A 10,637-nucleotide genomic window follows, 5' to 3' on the forward strand; every position below is an offset into this window, starting at 1 on the left:
TTTAATTCCAGTATTTACACACCCATTTGTTGTGGTGGTAGGTAGGGCTGGGCCATATCGTACCATTCACGGTAATACCAGTATAATCTTGGGCAACGATAAGAAAATGAAATATTGCGATAGAATATGGGTAAAACGCGCATGCGCAGTGCCTTTGTTCTCATACGCACATGGCGGGAAAAAGCATGGCGGCGATGGAGAATGAGAAGGGCGAAAGCGGATCGGTGAATGAAACGGATGAACCAGAATTGGTTTGTAAAAATGCTGCAACTTCAGTGATGTGGAACTGGTTTAGCTTTCGTCTGTCAGATACACAACAAAGCACTATTTTTGGTAGAGCATGCTAGCGGGCCGTCGTTATTACCATGTTTTTTTGTAAAATGCGGCACACTTAAAATCAATCCTTTGATTTTTCTGAAAGTCGACAGTGCCCCTTATAATCCCGTGTGCCTTATGTATGAATTCTGGTTGTGTTTACTGACCTCGAAACGATTTTCTGTGGTACACGGCGCTCGAACATCGGTCAAATGTTTTAGTACGACTTTGCTAAGCTACGTAGCCGCACCGCTTGAGGAGCATTAGGCTAATGTAGGCAGGAGCCTCGCGGAGTGATACGTACTGTGCTTCAACATAATACTACCGTAGTGTGTGTGTGTGTGTGTGTGTGTGTGTGTAACCTCTTACGTTTTGTAGATATTATACATGGTTATGCTGAGGATATGTCGGCCAATTTCCAACTGCCTTTTGGTTAAACTGTCAGCAAGGAATTTGCATTTGCACTGTTAAATTTTTATATAACTTTAATGCACATAAAAAAAACCAGCTGCTTGTTTAAGTGAAAGTACATTGGTGTTTTGTTTGTTTTTTTTTTGTTCACGAATAAAGTTGTGGAGTTGTAAAGTATTTTGTCTAGTGTCAATTATATCGTCAGTTATATCGTTATCGCAAATTTTCAAATGTATATCGTGATAAATATTTTTGGTCCTATCGCCCTGCTCTAGTGGTAGGTTGCTGTGGAAACGAGTTAGCTGACTTTTTCTTTTGTGTGCAAAGGTGGGTGGTTAATTGTTGATCAGTCACTTTGCTCACTAGTTTGTTGGTCAAGGATTGTCCCATGTAAAAGCCATAGTTTCTTCTTCCTTGCTGTCTGGCGTTCAGCACTGTTAGCAGTGTTCACAGCACAGACGCAAGCTGTAACTTAATTTATGCAAGGTCTAAGATTAAGGTTGAGCTCATTCACTGACTTGCAAGCACTTACCAAGTGTGGGTTGTTGCTTTTTTTTTTGGTCTTTTTTTTTTTTAATCCAAAGTAAGTGTTGTTATGCTTGCTATTAAGTCAGAATGTGGTGTTGTTGATCAAAATGTCCCACTTCTAGTATCGAATAGATGTAACAGTCAGACATGTTTTCTGGCTAAAGTGATCCTGGTAATTCTATCTGCCCATTTTGGTGTAAATTAAGCATTTAAATGAAGTACCCTTTGAAGTAAAGAGGACATCAGTTTAGGACTTGTGATCAGCACTGATGACTGGCTGAGTGCTGCTCTTGTGGGTGCACTTTGAGTAGAACAATGAAACGGTGGTCTCAATGACACCCTTTTTCAACTGGTGTTCTATCCTATATTATGTACCACAGAGCTTTCAAACTGCTGCTACATGCATTTGGTTATGATTGACAGCAATTAGAGATTTGACTGAGGTAGTGGGTAGACAGTTGGGTCTCTCTTGCAAGACTGCATGTAAAGATGGATGACGCATTATAGCTGCCTTTCACCGTACACCAGAGATGTCATAATATTAACATGGCAGATCCCATCTTGGTAATATTTAGCTTCACTACTAAGGAGCTGTCACACTAAGGGCCTTCCTAAGACGTATTAGAAAGCTTCCCAGGCAGAACTGGTATGGAATGACCACTGGAGCTAAACACATTTATACTAAGCCCATTTAAGATTGGTTGTTTGTTTGCCTATAATGTTGCATGTGCTGTTAGCTATCACTTATTTTAGTGGTCTGTGTAGTAATTCTGTTGTTAGCCTCCATTTCTTGAGCAGAGACTAAATTCATGGCAGTTGATTGCGTGGAACTCGTTTGTTTGCCAATGTAAAAGGAAGCGAGAAGCCAATACAAAATTCTTCCACTAATGATATCTGATTAGTTTAGCATTCTGAGTGGACCATTCAATTTAGACAGCTGCATTGCCAATTGCGTATAGAGTGAAATCCCTTTGGGTTTTTTTTTTTATTTTTTATTTTTTTATAAACCACAGTTTCCTTCATCGCCCACACAGGTCATCTTGTTCTGTCCATTCCAAGACATCTCTCTGGCTCCCTTTCCCCCTCATTTTGGGAACAGAGCTGCTTAAGCACCTTAAGGGCTATTTATATAGACACATGCACCCATCATTTTAAAAGTAGGTCTGACAACCTCACCAGTTTTATGCTAATGTATTGGATAAGCATGGCTAGGAGCCTGTTACCTCAGTACATTTGTCATATTGAAGGAAGGCAGGGAAAAGTGGGTGGAATTCAAGGATCACTAAATTGGAACACGTGCCAGAAAGATGGACCTACCTAAGCCCCAATTTCTAAGTAAGACATAACTAGGTCGTCTATTATGGTGAGCTGATGTCTATGCACTTAAAATTAGTGGGCTGCACATGTGAAAGTAAAGGGAACCATCAACAGTTACCCACAAGCCGTCACACCTGAGTGAGGCCAGACAAACTGACGTGCTGCCAACTCTGAGCTCACCTCCCCTTCCTACGCTTTGTTCTTGTTTAAGTGTTAGGTGGGTGTGGGTGCCTGCCAGCCTGCGGGCCTCTTCTGTCCACCTAGTGCATCAGGTGCTCAGTCGTCCTTATCCACATGTTTTCATACTCCATCTCCTTTAGTGTGCCGTAAATCTGTCAGTTGAGTCTCTGGCTATTCCAAATAAGTCATGAGTGCGGTAGGTGAAAGGGAGAGCGCACACTTGGACACTCACACGGTAGACTGGAAGCAGGAGGAAAGATAAAGAATTGGCAAAGAGCTCCACTTTTAAGCTGACTTAAATGCCTCCAAAGGATGATAAAGATTCTTTGCTAAACCTACTCTAACAGTCAGTTTGCATGTCAGATGACATGCATGGTGCTGAACCAGTTTTGGGTTGAATGGCAATAATGCTAATGTCAGTGTTTTCTTTGGAAACAATATATGAAGTGGCCGAAGCACATTTTATTAGAATAGATTGAAATAAAATGCAAATCAGTGTCTTGGACAATATTTCGAAACAGTTAAACTTTACTGAAAACTGCAGCAGATTCTGATTATTTCTGCTGTAAGGAATAATGATTTCCTCAACTGCATGAAGACAGTGGGCATGTCCAGTGGTTCATTCTCTGGAAAGTGAGGTTATGAGATTCTCACACTTTAGTTCACCTCTTTATTGATTCTTTAGTTGTTATTTGTTTGGTGAAGCTTTAATTAGTTATTGTGCTATGGAAACCAAAAATCCCTTATAAAAACTGTTACCTATACTTAACAGAAGCACACAACCTGAACAGATGGTTTATGTAACACAGCGTAAGACTGTATATAAGCAATATTGTCCAAATATGTCACTATATTTTTAACATCACTATGTACACTGATGAAATGGAAATGGGTACACAAGTTTTAAAGCGTGTACAGTAGCACTCGAGAATTTAAAAAAAAAAAAATGTAATTGTGTTAAATTGTATTGTTGCTCATCAGTGATATTCTAAAATGAGCTCCAATATCCCAACAGTCTGAACATAGTTACAGCTGGATGTGGTGTGAAGTCGAATGTGAGACTGATTCAACTGAGACTGAACATATGCAGATTTGAACAGAAGCAGTTTTGTAATCCAAACTCGGATCACTTGTCAGTGTTAGTCGAGTCTATCAGCTGATGGACAGTGCCTACCTTCTGTTAGTGCTCATCATCAGTGTCTGACAGGACCACTTGTCACCCCAGGCAACCCTTACCATGGAGACCAGCTTGTGCCGGCAGTGACTGGCTTCCAGCAAGTTTGTAGAAACCCCACATCCCTCAGGAGAGCACTGTCAGAGAGTAATGAGTGAAATACTGCAAATAATGGTTTTTCACATGTAATGACATCATTGCACTCTAAATAATGAAGTTTTTTTTTTCTTCTCTTTTTGCTCAGCTCTCCTTGCTGATGCATGCACATGTAGTACCTCTGAAAACAACGGTTGTAGGTGTGGGCTGAGATAAATGTGCATTAAACATGCTGACCTCTATAGGAGTACAAAAAGACATTAAGGAACCACTTATAGCATTCATAATTCACATCAATATTCATAAGCATATAAACCTAATGCTGACATGATGCACACTCATTTATGACAAATGCACATGGACATGCACACACGCACCCACACAGAGGCCCAATCTGAGCAGATTTTAGACTTTCTGTCATTTTGACTGACAGGCTCATAAAGAAATTCTTAATGTAATTATAAGTTGTTAAAAATATATAAATTTTAAACCTATTTCAAATGTGCAAGAAGGAGATGGACTCTTCTTGCTGCAATTACAGCTGAGTCACGCAAAAACTGTAGTCAGTGTGGCTACAGAGCAGAAAAATATGAACTAATTGGACTGCAGCTGGGTGGTTGCTTGAGTGTAATCAAATACATCAAGAAATGTTGTTGCAAAGGAATATTTTAATTTTTTATATGCATTCCCCTTTTACAGACACCTGTCTGGTTATTTCAGCCATGGTGATCTCATCTGTGTAACAGGGGGAGACATAAATGTGTTGTGTAATGTTGTATGTGTATTTTTTATATTTATTTTTTTTAAACACAAGTGATCAGAAGTCATCAAAGGTTCTCTGAACGTAGATCTCCAAGCACTCACTCCCCCTTGCACTGTGCACTACTTCTGCAGCGCAGTGTGGAAGAAGCGCTCTGCAGGGGTCATAGATATTCCAGCACCTTAACAATACAGGTGAAAAATCTCCATTAGAACAATGCTCCACTAGTTTATCCAAATAATCAAATACTCACATTAATTGTAATTGCACTGTATCAGAGTGTGTGATGTGTGCATGTAAGAGAACCCACAAATACAAAATGCATGGTTGAAGCTGTTGCTGCACAGTGATTCATGACATCTGTTGATTTGAGTAACATGCAAAAAAATCCGTCATTAACACCAAGCTGCTGGTTTACACATCGTGTACTTGGGAACACCATAGACTCATGTACATGGACACTGTATGACATCTTATAGTCACTGACATTTTTCACCTCATTTAACGATCCTATCCTTATTCATCCTTTTTATATTAATGCTGCAGGAACATGATCAATATTATTGAGGCTTTTTCCAGTGAATGCAAAGCAATGTCAGGACCAGGTCTGCAACCTCATGCAGTCAAAACCCCGTTTTTCCACAGCATGTACCTCTGCAATGTTCAGAATTGGCCAGATGCCCTTCTGGACTGTGACCTTTGAAACCAGTGACCTTTCACTTGCCAAGTGATTGCGTTAACCACTACACTAGGGAGTAATGTGAGAAAATTCCATAAAGCACTGGAGGAACCACCGGTTTCTTTATTCCCCCCAAGTCCCAAGGAGAATGTTCTAATTGTACTGTAGTGTGAATTATTCAATGCGGCAGTAGATCCATTGCCAATATTATGTCAGTATGACAGACGTCCTTCAGAATTTTCCATTTGTTTAAAAAATAATAAAATAAAAAAATCAGCTTAAAACTAAGTGCAAGTACACTTGTGAAAATGTGAACAACCCTTTATAGAACCTACTTCTATAACCTAGAAGTCCAATTACAGCAGTGGTATTGTAGCTGTAAATTGGGGTGTGCAGCTGTGTCTTTATTGGGGGATCTGCTGTTATTAAGCTACTTTTTAATACAGTCATTTCCATCTGAGCTGAAACAACTGAATTTGGCTCAATTTTAACAGGCTGCAGTCAGATGCAGACAGTGGACTGCACAGAGCACATTTGCATCTGTGTCTTTACCGGTACAGTGACATCACATAGTGGGGGTGCAAGGAGCTGGTTACTATGGAAACTATCCATATGCTAAGGCTACTGCTAGTAGGCTGATTGATTGCTGTCAAGGGAACATGCGTATGCACAGGCTCCACGTGCACCAAGGGCGCGTTCCTTGTTCTCGAGAGCAAAGTTCAGCCCGTCACAAGCTGCATAAGCTGAATGGAGATGATGTTGTACCATCGGTTTATATTGCAAAGACTTAAGTTCTAATCTGCTAAGCTGCTGCGCTAAAGAATGGACTTGCCTTTGCAGCGAGAGGCTAATAAGATGTTGGAGGGATGCAATTGGCCTGCCAAGTATTTCACTTGCTGCTGTGAAGGATTATCGGCTGTACAGTCTCATTGCACACATCGCTGCACATTGTCTATATTAAGTCGGAGTTCATTCAACTCGTCTTTGTGATATGGGCTTGTTGATGTGGCTACAAATAAATCCACACTGCCACATGTCCACAAAGAACCCTTAACAAAGACTTCTCATTAAGCATGCGGCACTCACATAAATCCAGACAGCGCTACTCGATTTCCTTATGCCTGTTCAGCTGCTGGATTTCATCACTTCCCCTCACTGTGCTTTCAAAACGTCACTTAGCAAAACCACAGCAGAGAGATTTGGTGGGATGTTCGCCATGATTTACAAATAACATGACAAGCATGAGGATGGAAAGCCCATCAGCTTTGATTGTAACAAAGACATAAAATGATGAAGGCGGCTTTTAATTAGTATTGATGTGTGCTTGTCCAGCCTCACCAGCTCCTGCTGCCTTTCAGCTGTGATTGCCATTCAGCGGTCATGAAGCCACAGTGGCAGCAGTTCATGCCCAGAGGAATGCCCGAGGTCTCTTGATGAGCTCCATGTGCTTGATTTCCATGAACACTTGTCAGAATAGTCCTCATGTATGCACATCATAGGAGTTTGGCAGAGGGTTTCGGTTTGTGGTAATGCTGCATACTGTTAACTGTAGAGAGTAAGGGTTCGGTCAGTCATAGCCCTTGTTGCTCATCTGTGGATGTTTAAAATGTATTTTCATTGCTTCAGACTGTAAGCAGGTTCCGGAAACAGTCAGTCTGACGTTGTTCCATCTAAAAGCAGTCAAATCTGGAACGAGTTCCAACTCTCAGAATTTATTTCATTTTCATACTGTGGATATTTTGAGTAACAGGACCGTGAAGTACATATGAGTGGTTTGAAATTTTGATTTTTAGTTTAGGGCTCAAAAAGGCTTGAAAAAAATTATGACTTAAGTACGGGAACTGGCCCCATTATATTACACCCACCCTAAGTGTCATAATCAGTCAGCTTTGCACATTTGGGATTGATCATAGTTTCATAGACATAAAACTGCACCACTTTACTGTCTTTGCTGAATCAACGGCTGGGTTGATCCAGTCTGTGTTTTTAGTGTTTCGTGTAGATTCCCATCCTAATTCTTAAGAACCTGTCACTGGCAGATGTTCTCAATGGTGTGTGTGTGTGTGTGTGTGTGTGTGTGTGTGTGCGTGTGTGCGCGTGTGTGTGCGCGCAATGTTGATCCTGGAACAACATTTAGTATGATGATCTGGGAACAACACCAACACGAGGATATCAGATCAACCGTCAACTAGAGGGTGTGTGTGTGTGTGTAACTGGGTTTTTATGCAGGTGTAAACGTCTCTCCTCATGTCCTTCACACCGTGTTTAAGTGGACTCCAAGCAGCAGGAATTCTGCTTCACCAGATGGTGCTTCCAGGTGGAGCAGCTTGACATCCGTACAGGGGTAGCAGTTTAAGAGGCTTGTCTGTGTGACATGCACAGACATCAGTTGCCTCTAAAACTGGTGGGAGGGAAGTTGGCGTGCTCTGCTGGGCACACTCTGTTGGAAGTGATGACAAGTGTATATATTTAAATGTTGTTAACAGCTGCTTCTCTTTCCATTTACATGTATGAAGATGCAACATAATTAAAGTAGTCGTGAGATTGCCCCCACCCCAAAAAAGGCTATTACATTTTGAGTGCTGTAACATTAGTTTGACTGATGTTTTACACTTCAGAACAACAGAGTTGCATTCATACAAGGTCGCATCTGCCTTATGATCACACTCATAAACCTTTTTCTTTGTGTGCAATCAGTCCGTTAAAAAGAAGAAAGGAATTCCTCGTGTTCTTGTGTTTTGCAGTAATAATTTAGCAAAGTCCTAATCAAACAAAGCATTTTACACTCTGCACAGAATGTCAGCTCCTGGTGTTTACTTGACAACCCGTCACTGAGTGTCTGTTAACTGCAGCAGCAGTTGCTCTATAATGACACAAAACGATGAAACAAATGTTAACATGTATCACTGGGTTTGCTCCCTCTGGTTTACAATGGTTAATGAGGCTTAAAAGGGACGACCTATGCTCACTCCTAGCTCCCTGCTTGTTATTCTTGGGTTCGACCAGAGTAGTTTTGCATGGTTCAAAATGCAAAAAAGTTCAGCCATTAGTGGCAAATGCTCCTCCCTGCGCCTGGTTCTTCCTTCCCGCTGTTCCAAATTGCTTGCTTGCCCGTTGGGTCGTCTGATTGCTGGGCTTTTCTTTCTCTTATTGCAGGCGCTGTTAATTTTGACAGCAGTGTTTTAGTTCTGACTGAAAGGTCATTTAGTCACTTTGAAAGCATCCAACTATTTCAGTTTTTGTCAATTAAGTGTCCTAAATCTAGTTGGTGTAAAAGTTTGTAGTTTATTACTACCATGACCTACGGTTTTGTTTTGCAAAGTGTCTTACTGTCCTTGATATGAAATGTGTCTACATGTTTATGCTTCTTTATGCTTTCCTGCCTCACAGGAAATATTGCCCAAACTTAAAAATTAATGTAAACTGTGACTAAAATGACTCTGGACATGATTTGTCATCTATACCTGGAGCATTTTGAAGTTGTTCCTTGGCCCGTTTGGACTCTAACCCGTGTCTGTGCTCTCTTCTGTCTCTAACAGCGGAGCCCCTCCCCCTCATGGACCTGTGCAGACGAGTAGCTCGACTGGCTCTGGGTAGAGAGCGCATCCATCACATTGACACACTCCCCTTGCCGCAGACACTAAAGAACTACCTCCAGTACCAGTGACGGCACATACACATTAAACGCACACAGCAAGAAACTGAGGCCCATTTGTTCTTATGGTAAGCCTCTGGACTGAACATCAGACATCTGCTGAGGATGCAGGCGATGACATTGAACAGGTGGTTAAGATGCCACCGCAAAGGGTTTTGTTTACACAAGTTTGGGGGTTTTCCATTTTGGGTGTTTTTATCTTCTGGTTTTATGCTCTTATTTTTATTTTTTTTTTGACTTGTTTCCATCTTCTGACAGATGACTATAGGAGCTGATGAATGAAATGAAGGGAGCGAGAGATTAAAAGAGAACGTGTCAATCCATTTTCCTATGTCGAGTCTAACCACATGTCCTCAGATAGAAATGCTGTGGTTTTCGGGTAACAGTTTACCCAGACATCTGCTGTGCACAGACTCTGTGGAGGCTTCCTCGGGAACATATTGGTATTTATATTTATATTCCCAACAACACAGCAGGTTCTGTGGAGACTCGACAATCCCTGCAAAGCCACACGCAGTTCTATTTCTGCTGCTGTGTACACGGCACACATGGATCACGTATAGGCAGCCTGTGTATAGAAACAATGTGAGCCCGGTCTGTAGCAAGAAGACGACTCGCTGACAAGCAGGCAGTAATACACGCAGGCTAGAAAACAACCCCGCTCTGGTTTCAGATTTTTAAATCGTCCTTCTCTCTGCTGCCAGCCGTACTCTCTCTCTTTTGTTCAGTATCTCTCCACCCCTCGCTCCAATGTGATTTTTAAGCCCCCGTCAGGCTTAGTGAACTGAAAGGACCGCAGACACGCCGTTGGTCGGCTCTCTAGCTCCTCTAACACTGATAGGGATTGATCCAAAGGTGAAGCAGGGGCCCGCTCTGCTACAACACACAAACACACATTTATCAGGAAACGCTTCTTTCCCCCCAAAATTTTAAATGCTGCTTATCCTCCATATGACTTATGATGTTTTTTGTTTTGTTTTTAATCACTGACGTACCCTTAGACTTTTTTCTTTTTTTTTTTTAAAAAAAAAAAAAAGAATTTTATGGGATTTTTTTTTTTTTTTTTCTGCAGGACAGGATGTCTCGCCTGTATGGTTGGAAGAATGTGCTGCCATGAAAATGTTTTAAATGTGAATAAGAATAAACTGAGATGAATTAACACTGCCTGGCTCTGTTCTCTGACATTAAAGATTTATTTTTGGCCTTTTTCCCCCTCAGCTGTAAAAGCCTGATGGGGGATTGTCGTCACCCCGGTGGGTAGGCGTGATGGACCCAGGTTTGTGAATGCTTTAACTTGAGAACGATGTGACAATAGGAGCATTTGCTAAAAATCTTGGATGAGTTTGAATACGACTGATCTTGACCTCAAGGTCAGTAAGTTTTCTGAAAAACTTGCAAATGCGATAAGTTAAGCGCCAGACCACATAAGATTTTGAAATTGAAACCATGTGTGTCTGAGGGGTAGCACTAATGGCTGCCAGTATTTTTTATTTTTATGAGAAAGAAGGGACATACGGGGTGA

General features: G+C 41.3%; 1 protein-coding gene across 5 annotated transcripts in view; it reads left to right on the forward strand.

Moving 5' to 3' along the window:
* Positions 1-10,130, forward strand: part of LOC102293082 (SPRY domain-containing SOCS box protein 4) — a 61,997-nt gene extending 51,867 nt beyond the window's left edge. For all 5 annotated transcript variants that reach the window (XM_014334949.2, XM_005926619.3, XM_005926618.3 and 2 more), the window contains one exon: positions 9,000-10,130. In XM_014334949.2, the coding sequence (XP_014190435.1) occupies positions 9,000-9,127 (128 nt within the window). In that variant the 3' untranslated portion in view covers positions 9,128-10,130. The remainder of the gene's footprint in view (positions 1-8,999) is intronic.
* The last annotated feature ends 507 nt before the right edge of the window (positions 10,131-10,637 follow it).

The sequence above is a fragment of the Haplochromis burtoni genome, unplaced genomic scaffold, assembly GCF_018398535.1.
Source record: "Haplochromis burtoni strain Fernald_Lab_line unplaced genomic scaffold, NCSU_Asbu1 Contig_94, whole genome shotgun sequence".
Lineage (NCBI taxonomy): Eukaryota > Metazoa > Chordata > Actinopteri > Cichliformes > Cichlidae > Haplochromis > Haplochromis burtoni.